The sequence below is a fragment of the Hemicordylus capensis genome, chromosome 2 (genome assembly GCF_027244095.1).
Source record: "Hemicordylus capensis ecotype Gifberg chromosome 2, rHemCap1.1.pri, whole genome shotgun sequence".
Taxonomy (NCBI): domain Eukaryota; kingdom Metazoa; phylum Chordata; class Lepidosauria; order Squamata; family Cordylidae; genus Hemicordylus; species Hemicordylus capensis.
The window spans coordinates 106,350,143-106,366,703 of record NC_069658.1 but is presented as its reverse complement, the minus strand read 5'-3'; the positions used below and the strand labels follow the sequence as shown (position 1 = coordinate 106,366,703).

Sequence of the window (16,561 nt, the reverse complement as noted above, 5' to 3'; positions counted from 1 at the left end):
CAACAGGATTTCAGGGATGGATTTTTCCCAGCCCTTCCTGTAGACACCACAGATTGAACCTGGGATCTTATACAGCCAAAGCATGTACTGTTCCACTGAGTTACAGCCCCTTCCCAATACTTATCACTTAGAACAAACAGTCTGAAAGACCTGTCTGCAAGCATATAGTTTGTTAGAAGTGGGAGAAGATGTGCTGCTCGCCCAGTTTAAATGAAAATATGGACTCAGTAGAGTCAGATGCTTTTGCCTAGTTGATCTTGTAAGAAATATTTACATTGCATGGGATTCAAACAAAGAACTGCAGAATTGTGCATCCAACTGGACTTTGAATCTATCATTTTTGAACAGATCTCAGATGGCAAACATTTTATGAACTCACCAACCAACTGTGGCACAGGTATTTTTTTTTAAGATGATGGCCTGCCTATACAATTGCAAAAAGAAACCCTTCTTAATTGTCACAGCAAGCCTCATGGCACCTGTAAACACTGCCATTTATAGGATAAGGAGAATGAATGCAATGCAGCGTCCTCTAGTTAATGAAATTTAATTGAAATGGAAGAAGTAGGTCAATGAACCAGCTGTCAGCCAGACTGTATTACCCATGAGTAGTCCTACTGAAAGTAATGGGACAAGTTAGCCACAACTAACTTGTCCGACTAATTTCAATAGGACTACTCGTGGGTAAAACAGTCTGGCAGTCAGCCACCACGTCTAGCTCCAGTAATGATCTCCAAAAAGATGGTTGCTGAGTCAGGAAATATTAAGATGTAAAAAGAGTTCCTACATTGTATCCTGGATAAGCAAGTAATGGGTATATTGCTGTTTCTAGGGCATCACAATCTCCCAGTGCCTGAAGCACTGCATTTAAAAGCCATAGGCAGTTAGCAACCTTGGCACACAAGGATCAAGGTGAATATGCTTCATGGAAAATGAAAGGCTGCCCTATGATTTCTGCATGAAGGAGAAGAAAACCATATTTCTTGAGTGCTGTCGTATGACAGGATTCTGGGTTTGACAAATTTGGGTTTATTAAAGTCTCACATTTTGTAATGGTTGGAATGGAGAGAAGGAGTTGTTCAAAGTAGCAATACGATATCTGGACAAATTCCATTTGCTATTCTACTTCAGATCAAACCATATGTAATTTATTTTCGTAAGTAGCTAACATAAAATCCTTCTTCAAGGGAGCCCCTTGATGTGCCTTAGAGGGGCTCATTCTTTTTGTCAAACATCACAAGGTCCTTTTTGATGTCAAGGGTATTTGAACAGAAGTTTGCAGTACAGGCATAACATTACTGGCCAAATATTGAGCAAATACTACCATGCAATGCAAAAAACATTTATGTTAAAATGATTGCTCAAGTGCTTGCTTTAACTACCTCTTCTTGTACTTTTTGTATAGACATCCACTAACTAAATAAACAGACTTCACATTACTTGTGAATACTGCACATGAGTTTAAATCAATGCTTTTTACAGCACAATTTTTGAATTGGTACTAACTGGATCAGGATCATCCCCCTACTTTTGTGTTGTTTTGCCAAGAAAAGCAATGACTTAAAACTGCATGCACCATTCACAACTGCATTTTGTATGTATTTTGTATTCTGTTCCTATGAGCAAAAAAATGTCTCTTCGAGCTACTTCACACAATCCACCACAATTAAGCATAGGAGAAATGTCAGAAACAGGAGCTCATGCTCCTGGTAGACGTGTTGTGTGAACCAGTCCAAGTTTGGTCCCCGAAATTCTCCTACTGACATTCTGCTGACTTCCACCCAAGATTTGAAGTCAGGTGGAGAATGTCAGGAGAATGTCAGGCAGAAGACTCAGGGACCGGATCGGGATGGGTTTGCATGACATGCCTGCTGCGAGCATAGGCTACAAGTTCAGACATTTCCTCACTTGTGGTAGGTAGATCATTCAAACCCGCCCTTTGTTTTATGAGAAATATAAAAGTAAGATTTTCTTGAGTGATGTATGTTTCACATCATTAAAGAAAATTTGGACCAGAAGTTTTTAAAAGACAAAAAATGATCTATTACTATTAAATATTCAGTTAACTGGCTCATTTATTTATATAAACTGCGGAACAATGTCCACAATTTTCCATGTTACAAAGTTAGGGTAATTTAATTCCATAGGGCTCACTAAGAATTTAAAAAATCTGAATGAGCAAGCATCTTTATCTGAAACATGATGAAGTGGAGGCAGGGGTCCTATTCTCTGCCTGCCAGCCCCTGTCTGAGTCTGTTACAGATCTTATTACAGTCTTGCTAAATTGCAAAACTACACAGTGTAATTCTGGATTCGGCAGCATTCCACCTTTCTTAAACCTTTTACTAAGGATCTAACTCTACATTAAACACTTGTTTGGTCCTGTGTTATTATTTTCCCCAAGTTAAATAGCAGCCACAAGGAAGGCCAGTCAGAACTAGGGCTGTGATATGGGGGAAGGGATCTTTGATCCTTCTCCCTTGTAGTCCGAAGCCAGATTGCATGTCCCGGCTACTATTTACCCCTAGGAAAGAAGCTCCTATTAGCACCAACAGGAGCTTCCTTTTTCTTTTTCCAGGGAAAGAACAACCATGGGGGCCTGATGTGGACAGGGACTGCAAAAAGGAAAAGAGTTATAACGCTCCTCATACATCATGGTCCTCGTGCTGATCAGGCCTGTGGCTGCTTGAAAAAAGCTTTAATTAAAGCTTGAAAAAACAAGAATGTGTGGTCAAATTTTGTAGGGTAAGGAAATTGTTGGTGCTGACAAAATAAATAGAATTGCATCTTCTCAGGGTAAAGTATCTCTGAGTTCATAAAAGTTCTCTCTTTTATAGAGAGAACAAATAGCTTTTTTAGAGATAAGTAGAAAATCTCTGAAAACACACACACACAACACACAAACACACAACTGCATTCTGTTTTAAAGTTACACCAGCATCCAAAGCATGCCTGATATTTTCCTTGGGAGTTGGACAACCAGGCAATTTTCTACCTTCTTTAATAAATATGATACATTGCATTTCAGATAGGAGATGTACCAAAGCAGCACAATTTTATTAAACAAGTTGGTTTTTGTTACTTTCCTACTTCAGAAAGCAGTGCCAGTTAATCTGCTTGTCACCCATCAGCAAAGCTGACAGAAAATAAGATCTTTGCCCCATGGAGTTTTACTTTTTATTAATATCTGTATCCAGTTTTCTGAGGCAACACTATTTCCGGCACTATTCCCAAAGTTACCTCAAAAATAGATATGTATATTGATGTGAAATACTTTCCTATATTTAAAAGATATAGGAATGTTGACTTATTTTAAAATGAAGCAGATACTTTTGTATTGTGTGGAGCTTGCATTATTATTTCAGCAAATATTTCAGAACAAAATTAATATATTACTTGAGGAGATGGGTGGAGGTCATAGGGGAAGAAGCAATGAAGAAATGACAGTATATATAGAGAGCTTCATGGTGGAACGACAGGATTATACTGGCAAAATAGCACCAGTATTGTTAAGCTAGAGAGTGTTTTTAACATCCCGCCACCTAATAGCAGAGTGGGGAAGTAACATGCCTAGAGAGCAGGATGCTATTGGTTTCAATTCCCGTTGGTGTGTTTCCTAGAATATGGGAAACTCTTATATCAGGCAGCAGCAATATAGGAAGGTGCTGAAAGGCATCATTTCATACTGTGTGGGAAATGGCAATGCTAAACCACTCCTATTTTCTGTCCTCCTGTATTCTATCAGTATGAGATGATGCCTTTCAGCATCTTCCTATATTGCTGCTGGCCCCTGATATAGTACCAGTGGGGATTTGAACCAGCAACCTTCTGCTTGTTAGTCAAGCATTTCCCCGCTGCGCCACTTGTGTTTTTTCAGGTGGGGGCAGAGGTGCACCTACGTAATTTTGGAGCCTGTATTTAAAGTCCTTTAGAGGTGCCCCCACCCCCCGCTGCAAGTTAAGCATCATTTTTTAACACATATGTTCTTAACACAAACCACTTCACCCAGGATAGAGGTTTGGAGGCCCTGGACTTCGGCCCTGAAATCCAGGGGTAAAAGCACCTCAGGGTGGCGTGTGTGACTTTATCTTAGTTGAGGTTTTAAAATGTTTTTGGAGTTCTACATCAGGAAGTTTTACCTTGTAGTTTGGGTAAGCTGGTTCCCCTTAATGCCGAATCATATTTCCCTTTTTAAAATGCCTGGAAATTCAGTACAGAGAAACACAGAGAAATAATAAATAAATAAGATGGATCCCTGTGCCCAAAGGGCTTACAATCTAAAAAGAAACATAAGATAGATACCAGCAACAGTCACTGGAGGTACTGTGCTGGGGGTGCAGAGGGCCATTTGCTCTCCCCCTGTTAAATAAATAAAGAGAATCACCACATTAAAAGGTGCCTCTTTGACAAGTTAGCAGGGACACATGGCAAAGAAAGCCATATTTCAAGCAACTCCTTATAGGAAAACCAAGCAAACACATATAGTATTTAATGACATGATAAGAACATTATAACATAATGAGGTTTCTCATTACCATGGCTTTATTTGAGTGACCTCCTCCTTGGAACTCAATGGTTCCAAAGGCATCCGTTGGGCTGAGCTGAGTGTGCTTGCTGATTGACCATTTCTCTGACTGGGCTGACTCATTTCGAGCAAGCCGACTTTCATTTTTCTCATTCTGAATAATGGAGATACTTGGAGTAAGTCCCACATGTTGGCCTATCAGGCGTCCACAGCAACACCTATGGGGTTAAGCAAAAGTTACTGGAATGTCTTGGTTTCATGAAGGAACAGGCTTTATTTATCTCAAGTCTTGTAATAAAACATCTCAACCCCTAATGTAGCTTGGTTTGTCAACCAAGTACATAGGGTGGCCAGATGCAAAGGAGTACAGGGCTCCAGAGTATCTTTAAATTTTGTTTTGAAGGGAGAAAGCCCCATTTCTCATCTGAACATGAGGAATCTGCCAAAATTCCATCTTAAACAGAACTATTACGGCACAATCCAGGGCATGTCTGTTCAGAAATAAGTCCCACTGCATTCAAAGAGTCAACTCCCAAATGTGTGTATAGAATTGCAGCCTTAAAGATACAGTTATCTGGTCACCCTAAAGTCAGTTGTACATTTTCCTTTATGTTTCCTCTTTTCTATGCCTTGCTTTATTTTCGCATACCCCAAAGTGATGCAGTGGCACCTTTTATTGGCGTAGCTGTGGGCCAGCGGTGGAATAACTGTGTAGCTTGTGAAACGCATCATTTACACAACTTGTTTAAAAATAATAATTGCATATATTACATTCCCTAGAATTCAGAGTCCCAATTAGGAGATTGTCTTTCTGATAAATACTGCAGATCACATCACCATTCAGAACAGCAACATGACCACCACCAAAACCCTCCCCAAGTTGCACAGTTTCTTATATTTATTTATTTCATTTTAAACCTCCCCTCCTTCCAAGGAAATCAGGGTGGTGCATATGAGACCTCCAATTTTTTGGTCCTTTGGAACATACCCTTCTTTAAGAAGATGTTGAAAAGTCAACACTGCAGTTATTTCAAAGACATTAAATGTGAACTGACATCCACATTAACACAGTAACAATTTTTGACATTTTGAGTTAACACATTTTCTATTTCATGAGATTTTAAGGAAACAATCGCCAACATCTTACCTGCATGTGCAGTCAAAATAAGCATATTTGAAGTGGCTGCATTCCCAGTTCAGCTACACACACGTTCATGCATATGGGAGGACACTTTTCACCAAACTGCTCTTGCTCTAGGGGTGTGTAGAATGAACCAGCTCAGTTCAACTGGTTCAAACTCAAACCAAACTGGCCTCAAAAAAAGGAAGCCGGTCAGAATTTGAACCAAACTGGGCCCACTCTGCTATGGACTGATTTGACAGGCTATGCTTATAAAGGGGAATCCGGTGAAGATTCCCCCTCTCCCCCTTTACAAGCAAAGGGGAATCCTGCCTGTAAAAGGCTTCGAAGGATGGCCAGAGGGGTGGTGAGAGGGTACCTTACCAGCACCAGTGGCTCCTCTAAACCTCGGAGCTTCTTCCAGCAGTGCAGCTTGCACAGCAGTAATGCAGTTCCTGCCTCCATGCATGCATGGAGGCCATTTGCAAGGAGGCTGGAACCACACATGCATATGCCGGAGTTGGAACCACACCACCATGTGGGCCACGCTGCTGGGGGGAGCGCTGGAGTTTAGAGGAGTTGGTGGCAGCAGTGGTGGTAAGACCCAATATTTGCAGGTTGCATAGTGCACTTCCAGGGGAAGGGGAGATTGGTAAAAAAAAATTCTTTGTGCACCTTTTCTTATTCTTTTATATTAAAAAAAAGCATAATTCCAACATCATCCCAATTTATCAAGGGCAATATTAAGTTAAATACATACATCTTGAAATTGACATATTTTATTAAATATACATGATATCTATTATCAGTCATTATCTAACTTTTCCATACAACTGCTTTGCTGGTAAGGAGAATGTCAGAAGGAAAAAATGTGAATGGCTTCATACAGTCAAAGTACTGGTACATCTAGCCCTGTGCTACTTACTCTGACTGACCATGGCTCTCCAGGGTCTCAGAAAGAGCTATTTCCTACCACCTTCTACCTGAGCTTTTCAGCTGGAGATGCTAGGGGTTAAACCTGATGCCTTCTGCACACAATGCAAAGCATCTGCTCTAACACTGGGCTGTGGTCCCCATGTTTCACTTTAACTTTTTATACAAAGCTATTAGAATAGAGCTGTCTTTTCAGATATGAAATGTTGTCTGCAATGAAATATAACACACAATCTTACATGCAAATCAAATGTGCTGACAAAAATTAATGCAATTACCTATGGGGGTCTTTGGTGCTTGGTATGATATGAACGCATTCCCTTTTGTAAAATACTCTTTCTATCCAGGACTTCTGAGCCTGAAAAGGGGAAAAAAATTGAGATTAACTTAAAATTAATCCATAAGGCAATTTTCCTCTTCAATTTAAGTTTTAAAGAACCATGAAACACTTTTGCACAGGATGTTCTGGAACAGAGCTAAGGGATTGTGTTCTGCTCTAATTAGGCACCTCTGGCATTCCTTGCAGGGCTTGATGGATTGCATTAATATTAACATAATCAATAAAAGAAAATGCATGGAAATAAAAGATACATCAATTCTCTCCAACTGAGTATGTGTGTGGGGGAAACCCCTGGTGTGTCACTGAACCCTTCTGATTATTTTTTTAAAGACAAAGTTATCAGAGGGCCATTATTAACCTGTTTGGTAGATTATGTAGTACAATTTCTAGGCTGAAACACTAATCATACAATTAACACTAAAAATCCTGGGAAACAGAGAATACACCTGTAGGAAGGAAGGAATATTAAACAAGTAAGAACATCATCTAGCTTTTCTTTTCTGCAAAGTTTGCTCAGCTGTTCAAAACTGTTCTAGATTCATACTGTTAACACTAACACTAAAACACACACACACACACACACACACACACACACACACACACACACACCCCTTTAAAAAAACTAGAGAGATTGGGAATCACTCTGTATATAATGTGCTCCAATTCTGTTTGCACTAATGGCTGATGGTGTGACAGTGCTAGTTTCAGGAACCAGATATCAGATACGACCTTCTGTGGCACAATGTCCAACTGATTCATTATCATATTCACCAAGAATGTAAGTGGTGTGTGTGTGTGAGAGGGGGGGGGAGCGAGGGAGGGAGAGAAAGCAAGAGCGAGAGGGAGAGCGAGCAATAACTTCATTTTAAAGCCTCAGTCTACCAGGCTACAAAACATCGAAGCTCTTCTCACGATCGGTGAGAAGAGCTCCTTCTGGGTCTGCAGGGAGAGCGGGCTTAGCCCACTCTTCCCGCAGACGATCAAAAGGCAGCCCTGGGCAGCGGGATTGGCCGCACACATGACTGCCGGCTCCATCACAGAGCCGGCAGGGGCTGCATGAGATCGAAAGTCCCAGGATGTCCTGCGCAAGTTTGCGGGGCATCCTGGAGAGATCCCTGAACTGGGGGTCTACTCGTGTGTCGCTGCGCACCGTGGTGACACACAAGTAAAGAAATGAGGTTAACGGAGTGCTCGCTCCATTGACCCCATTTAAGGGGAGGCTGTTCTAGCTGGGCTAGCTGCCTCGGGAGCACCAGGCTTGCCTGCTAGCCCGGTGGCTCCCACAATCCCTGGAAAGCAGGCTAAGCTCCCTTAGCCCACTTTCCAGTGATCGTGGGAATAGCCTCATTCTGTGGATGTAAATTCTGTATGTCAGGCAGGAAGACTATAGTCTATCCTTGTCCATGTCTATGGTACATGAAAATAAAATGGGTGTTTGTATTCATGTATCTCATCTTTTCTTCATTTATTTGATGCTAATGGTGCAAAATAAAATAATGACAATTAAATGGCAGCTTTTGCTACCTGTGAAGTTGCACTTTCAAAAATATCACTAGTGCTATTAACAAAATCAAACATAGCTTAAGGTAAGGCATACTTCTTAACAATGACAACATTAATTGTTCCTGAAAAAATTACAGTACTCCTCAAAACACACTGAGTATCAGTCTGCCTTTAAGATTCAGTTTTCCATGTATTTCTCTGTTAGGCGGTTGCCAATAACAACAACAACAAAAACCCTATGTTGGGCAAACAAGCCATCTAAACCATTTGCCACAAGCAAAAGCTGATATTAACCCTCAAACCACATTGAAGTTGTCTGCATGCACACAAAATAAATGAATTGTGAAACATTTCAGCTTCTGCTCATTCTGGACAAGCTAGAAAATCTATCCAATATGAGGAAGCTGTCTCTGAAAAGAGTAGTGTATGTGAGCCAGAGTTCATACACAATGGCTTGTTTTACAGTGCATATATGCCATGGGGCAAAGTGTGTGTATGCTGGGTCAGTGGAGAAATAGCAAGAATATCGTTTTTTATAATTTATAAAATCCTGTTCATTATCTAGGTGGCACATTTCAAGTCAATGTGCTGAAAGTAGGAATTTTGAGGACTACACTTAGCAATTAGAGGAGAGTTTCTTTTCTTTTCTTTTCTTGTCTTGTCTTGTCTTGTCTTCTCTCTCTGTGCATTCAGTATAGATAGATAAATTTATAAAACAGATGCAGATTTATAAAACAAATTTATAAAACAGAGATTTAGAAAAACCTACATTCGACACTAGAGAGCAGAGCTACTGAAATTCAAAGGCCATATGAGTTGAGATCAACTATATGTTAATGACAACTAGGCTGTTTACACGAGCAGCCAAGCCCAGGCTTGAGCAGCCCAGCGTGGGCTGGCCTGCCCATGGGAAGTGCTGGGATCGAGCCTGATCCCGGGGCTGCCTCGGCCAAAAGCCTGGGAATTTATTCCAGGCTGTAACTTGGGTTTAAAGGCACAAGCGCACCCTTAGCCCCAGGTTTGGCTCACCCTTAGCCCCAAAAGCACCCAGCTGAGGGGGTGGTATCCCTCAGTGCACTGGTGCGGTGCACTGAGAGATGCCAGAGGACTTCCTCCTCCGGCTTCCTGCTCTGCCACTCACTGCAATGTGGCTCGTGTGCCAAGGTGAGTGACAGAGCCTCTACACAAAACTCGATCGTGTGTGGGGGCAGTCAGGAACCTGTCTCCCCACCAACCCTCCCTGCCTGCCCAGGGAAGTGGTCGTGTGCACAACCTCATCAATATCTATCTATCTATCTATCTATCTATCTATCTATCTATCTATCTATCTATCTATCTATCTATGTAAAAGAGCCTGTGATCACAATAAAACACCTTCCCTACTTACACTAGGCTGAACCCTGGCAAAATCTGCATTTAAAAAAATTAACTACTAATATGTATTTCATTGAATCAAAGGAGTTATATTTGTTCCATTAGATACCTGTAGGTTATATATGATTTTTCACAAGACATTCATGAATAAATAACCTCTCAAATATCAGTAGAACTGCAAAGTTGACTGTGAAGATAGCAATATAGTTTTAGTAACCAAACCATATGGTAATGATTTTGTCTTTAATTTTCAGAAGGATTGGAAAATTACATATAAATATATACCTCCTTTATATATTGGCTTTCTGACCTTATTGGTCAACTTCAACTGTGGTGGCACAAGCTGAAATGAAATGCAGCCCTATACTGAAGAAGAAAGAGTTGGCTGGTATGTCGTACATCCCAGGAAAATTATTTTGTGAACATTGCTGAGGGTGGTCACATCAGTCTACAATGCTAGCAGCGGATCCTTGAAGTATGAAGGAAAATAAGTAATTTTTGAGAGTTAGGTAGCTCTTTAACAGTTTTTACAAAATGATTATTTAAAATATTTTTATCAGCTTTGACTGATACATCAGCTATGCCCATTTCTGGAGATCAATGTCCTTAAAACAGTGATCCATTTGCTGCTAACCTCTAGGCTTTACTATTGTAATGCACTCTACATGGGGCTGCTTTTGTACATAGTCCAGAAACAACAGTTGGTGCAGAACGTGGCAGCCAGACTTGTCTCTTGGACAACCCTAAGAGACCATATAGCACCAATTTTAAAAGAACTGCACTGATTGCTGATATGTTTCTGAGCAAAATACAAAGTGTGGGTCATGATCTATAAAGCCCTTAATGGCTTGGGCACAGGGTATTTATGAGAGTGCCTCCTTTGTCACAAACTCAGCCACCTATTAAGATCATCTGGGGAGATATAGTTACGATTGCCGCTGGCTTGTTTGGTGGTGCGTCGGATCAGGGCCTTCTCTGTGGCTGCCCCAGGGCTTTGGAATGTGCTCCCTGTCAAAACAAGAGCTTCTCCATTTCTGCCTGCTTTTAAAAAGATCCTCAAGATGCATCTGTTTTCTCAGGCTTTTAGTTAAAATTAATTTTAAACTGTTTTAATTGTTCTTACTCCGTAAAATCAAGCCACCTAATGGAGCAGTGGAGAAATGACTTGACTAGCAAGCCTGAGGTTGCCAGTTTGAATCCTCACTGGTATGTTTCCCAGACTATGGGAAACACCTATGTTGGGCAGCAGCGATATAGGAAGATGCTGAAAGGCATAATCTTATACTGCATGGGAGATGGCAATGGTAAACCTCTCCTGTATTCTACCAAAGGAAACCACAGGGCTCTGTGGTCGCCAGGAGTCGACACCGACTCAACGGCACACTTTACCTTTACTTTGTAAAACTGTTTTAATGTAAAACTGCTCTGTTTTTATGCTTGTTGTATTTTAAAATCACGTATTTTAAAATACATGAGCGTACACATTTTAGGCAACATATACATATGATTAAATAAATAAATAAATAAATAAATAAATAACATAGTAAGATTATTATCATTGTATGCCAGATTTTCCCAAATATATTACTATTCTTCCATAAGAATACTACTGACCTTATTTCAACTAATAATTAGATTCCATATGTTCCATATGTACCTTTCTCTGTAGTTCAGGTTTTTGAAGTCATTTAAAGTGAACATTAGGGAGCTCTGAATCTTATGAGAAGCCCAATCCTACTCTGAAGTAAATCCTATTTGGGTTTTGTGGGATTTAGTTACAAATAAGAGTGTATAGACCTGTAGGCTTAGAGAGAATATTTAACCAGATCTCTCTCTCTTTCTCTCTCTCTCTCTCTCTCTCTCTCACACACACACACACTCAGAAGAAGGTGTTTTTTAAAAAATTGAGAAAGAAGTAATATGTGGTTGACATATGTTGGTTTATTATTAATGTGAAATAGTGGAAACAATGGAAAGCAGAAATTCTGTTAAGGTATTACATGGTTCTTCCATTGGGATGTATATATATATATTGATTTATAAAATAATGATATGCTAAGGGGAAAAACAGAGTTATTGTTTAAGGTTCATTCTTGAAATGCAGCCTGCCTGCTTTGTTGGAGTACATTTTGCTCACTAGACGTAAATGTCTAGAATGCTGATAGTTATTTTGATAGTTATTTATAAAATTGCTCTTACATGCTAAATTTTCTTGGATATCTGCCTAAACAATTTCGGGGGTGGGGGGGTGGGCACCCAGAAGGTACGATCTTATTCAAACTGGCTTCTCTGATGTTTCATTTTATAATAAATGAGGTTTTATGAAAATATACAAATATACGAAATGTGGTCTTTGGTGAGTTTGTCTAGTAAATATTCTTGGAGAGGTATCCCCAGAACGTTGCTTAGAGAAATGCAGTTGCTGGGTAAGCAAAAGGAAATGAACAAGTAAAATATGAAGCGTTGTTTAAGAAAGGTAATGCCATACTGGAACAGTCTGTGGTCTACCTACTAGTACAGCATTTTGTTTCTAAGTGTGGCCAGACAAATATTCCCAAGAAACCCACAAACAGGACATGAAGCTCACAGCATCTGGTGGTAAGCAGTTTTGTTTAGTATAGCTATTTCTCTATGGCCGTTCATACATGAGATTATGAAGTCCACTCATGTACAAACATAGTAGTTCATAGTTTTAAATGAATGCCAAAATATAACTCAGACCAAATGTTTAATATTTTGTCATCATAATAATGCACCTTTAAATTAAATAATTATTATCAAGATTGTGACTGAACTACAAAAACAAAACAAAACCCTGAAGTACAAAATATGTGGCCCATGTTAATCTTTTCATTCGTGGTTTATTATTCTCACAATTAATAATTAATTATTTTTACTTCCAATGAAGGGGAAAGTATCCAATTCTTTTGACTGAATCAGCAGTTTAATGAGACAAAGATAATTTGCATTAAAATATAGCATATCGACACTAATTCACTCTAAAATATTTGCCATGCTTTGTTGAAGGAAGACATTAAAACAAACAAAAAATAGCAACTTGATGGATCTGGCAACATTATTTCTGCATGCTAAAAATTGGCATTCTGCAAACTCTTTGTGAGTGATGTGATGTATTGAACTGCATTCTTTCAATGCATTCCACTTTTGCTCACCACTATACTGTTCCACTATTAATGAGCAAAATATACAGTTAAGTACATTTAATACATACATTATTAGTATTTGTGGGAGTTTCAATTTTCTCCTACTTTAATTATTTAAAGTATTTTCTTACTAAACTAACAACAGCAAAGAATGATTATTATTATTTTTTACCTGAGCATCCACATTTGAGTCTGTCTAATGTTCTCTCTGGTCAGTTTGCGTTGTCCACAATTCACTGCTGTCAGTCAATAATAATACACTCATGACCGCCCACTAGACAAGTAATTCATTCCATTCTTGACCAGGAGATGTTAAAGTAAGCAATGAACTTGCGCCCATTAGCTACTTGGAATGTGCTGCTGTGGGATTAGCCTCATTAAGAGTTCTACAGACATTCACTCACAGCCCCAAAACACTGCTTCATTTGAACATCTAATCTGACGCCAAAAGAAAAACAAATCCCCTGAGAGCTTGGATTTAACTGGCACAAGCCCTGACAGGCTGGTTTGGGGTTTTTTTGAAAAGTTTTTTTTTCTTCCAAAAAAGAAGGTCTTGTGAAAGTGTGATAAGGTGTTCTGAGTTCTGAAAGTTCAACTCAGGAAAGCAAATCCTTCAAAAGAAACAGTGTACTAAGCTGGAAAGAACCTGAACACACATGAGATATTTTTAATCTCCAAAGAATGAAACCAGTATGTTTGTTCAGCAACTGCTGGGAATCTATAGACTGCGAAATATATTACAATTAATATACAACAGTGCTTATCAAAAGTGCTAGGATTTGCAGATGACTTTCAGTACAACCTGTATTATGTAATAAATTTATCAACCAAGAAAGTCAGAAATTTAAAGTTTTGATGTACACAGAAATTGGAAACTGAAGTTCGGAATTTCCTGTCTCTGACTTGCATAAGTGTACATTAGGTCAGAAAGTAGTGGAGACAGGCAATGAGGAATTCAGAAACAACTTTTGCATGAGATCTAAGGCCACTTCCTGTACAATGTCCTGGGATTTCAAGTACTACCTATAAAATAGTAGCAGTAATATTTCCATTTATATATCTATTTTGACATACCTTCATAGTGCTTCTGACCATTTCCTCATGCATACTTCTCCCAGGATCTTATCAGCAATTTTTGGCAACAACTTTGCATATTAACATCCAAATATTCCCACAGATGGGTAAACTTTGCATATTATATCTGGTTTTTTAAAAGGTTAGCAGGGAATAATTGACAGCAGCATTCGGAAAAAATGATCTATGTGCAAATATACATGTGTAGGGTGAGGAGGAGCTACCAGGTGATACAGTTATTTCAAAATAACAACAAAGAGAATCTTATGACTTAAATCCACATTCATCACAAACACGTACTACCAATAGTTGAGATGTTGTACTACTTTTGAGGAAAGGATAATAGGTATATTCACATTCCTCAGGTGGTGGTTTTATTTTGAAGATTATCAATGTACATAGCAAACACAACCAGTTTGGATAGCTGTCTGAAGAGGATATTCTATTGCATTCAACAGTGACTCTAGAACGGTATATAAAATACAGCCACAGTTTTTTATGGAAACTTCTGGGGTGGTTGTTAATCTTTACAGAGGTGATGTGAGATAATGCAGCACATAATGGCTAAAAGAGTGATGTCAACTATAGCTAATTATAACTGTCCCTATAGTTGCACAGTTTGGGGAGTCCCTCAACTGAAGATTCAAAGAAGAACAAACTAGAGTTCAGCAAAAAGTGAGAAAATGAAAAGTATGTTGCAGAGAAATTCTTATCCTCTATAAGTAATTGTAAAGGAAGCAACTTTAACTGAGAAACAAGAGTTTGATATTCATTACTAACAAAAAACATAACTAAGAGCCATCTAATGGTGCAGCAGGGAAGAAATATGCCTAGGGAATAAGAGGTTGCTAGTTTGAATCTCCACTGGTAAGTTTCCCAGACTATTGGAAATATCTATATTGGGCAGCAGTGATATAGGAAGGTGCTGAAAGGCATCATCTCATACTACGCGGGATATGGCAATGGTAAAGTCCTCTTGTATTCTACCAAAGAAAACCACATGGCTCTGTGGGCGCCAGGAGTCAACACCGACGCAACAGCACAACTTTACCTTTACTTTAAAACATAACTAAACATAACTAACTGAAACATTTATTACTAATTAAAACTAAAACTAAAATAAAATAAACAGACTAATAGTCTCTTATGCGGAGAGTGGGGAAACCTCTCAGTTTGAATTCAGGACAACAAGTAAGGAGACAAAAACCTGTGATCCCACCACCAAGCCAGTAAAGTTGTGCCAGTACATGGAGACAAAGCATACAGGCAAGCATGTCTAGTACAAGAACTGAGACAATGCTATGGCAAAATCCCAACAAAACAGGTGAGGCGTTGCAAGAAACAGGTGAGGCGTGTGATGACATTAGGAGTTTGTGAAGGGTATTATTTCTTATACTTCTTCCAGTGATTACTTAGGAGGAAATCTGATATTCAAGGCCTCTTTTTTATAAGGAATGTCATTGTGTAGGAATTTTCTGGTGGCAAGTTTTGAGGACAACAGCTTTTTTGCATTGTGTTTAATTGGATCAGTGATATTATGTTATAGAAATATGTATCATTCACTACATATGTATTCCACTTCTCCTCCAAGGAGATCAGGAGAGGGTAGATAGGGCTGATTCCATTTTAGCTTCAAAACAACCCTGTAACATAGTTTTGTCTGAGAGAGAATAACAGTGAGCACCATCGGGGACACTCAGAGAGGGGATTCAAACACAATTATCTCTGATACATGTCTGGCACTCTGTCAACTATGCCACACACAGGGTAGAAACATTTTGGTGTTAGCATATTAGATAGTTTAGGGGAAAGTGTGTATTTCATCTAAAAACAGGAAGGCAGATTAATAGGACTGATGTGATCTGAACCCCTGCTAACTGGGCAAAGAGGCACCCTTTCAACATGGTGATTCACTTTATTTAGCAGGGGGAGAGTAACTGGCCCTATCCATCCCCAGCACAGTACCTCCAGTGACTGTTGCTGGTGTCTATAATATGTTTCTTTTTAAATTGTGAGCCCTTCAGGGACAGGGATCCATCTTATTTATTTGTTGTTGTTTTTTAATGTAAACTGCTTTGGAAACCTTTGTTGAAAAGTGGTATATAAATTATAGTAGTAGTAAACATTCATATTCTGAAGTGAAAGTGATTAGATGTGATCTGGGAGTTCAATGTCTGGAATTCCTGAAGTCTTTGTCTTTTTTAAGAAACAGCCACAGCGAGCCTGATTTGAATTGGAGCCATGGTATGAGATGTCAATGTTGGGTCATGGACAGTAACTGAAGGGTAGGTTGGAGACTAAATTCAGGACCAGGATGACCCTGCAGAGAACCAGGAGCAAGGGAACAGACCAGGAAGCGAACTGGGTGCCAATGGGGTTAGGAACTGGGGTTAGGAAGCGAACTGGGTGCCAATGCCAAAGTCAAAGGGTCAAGTGGTAAGTTAGAGGTCAGGAATAGAGCCAAAAGTCAAAGAAGCCAAGTAGTCAAGCCAGAGAGACCACACCAAGACCAAGGAGATCTTGAAATT

The 16,561-nt window shown here is 39.4% G+C and overlaps 1 protein-coding gene across 16 annotated transcripts in view; it reads right to left on the bottom strand.

Annotated features, from left to right (window-relative positions):
- Window positions 1–16,561, bottom strand: part of TRPM3 (transient receptor potential cation channel subfamily M member 3) — a 598,368-nt gene that overhangs the window by 201,239 nt on the left and 380,568 nt on the right. For 15 of the 16 annotated variants that reach the window (XM_053291345.1, XM_053291347.1, XM_053291350.1 and 12 more), the window contains exons 2-3: window positions 6,857–6,936; window positions 4,536–4,743 (exon numbers count right to left, since the gene is read on the bottom strand). In XM_053291345.1, coding sequence (XP_053147320.1) covers window positions 4,536–4,743; window positions 6,857–6,936 — 288 coding nt within the window. Of the gene's footprint in view, window positions 1–4,535; window positions 4,744–6,856; window positions 6,937–14,033; window positions 14,187–16,561 lie in introns of those variants that run through there. The other variant, XM_053291354.1, reaches the window with a different exon arrangement.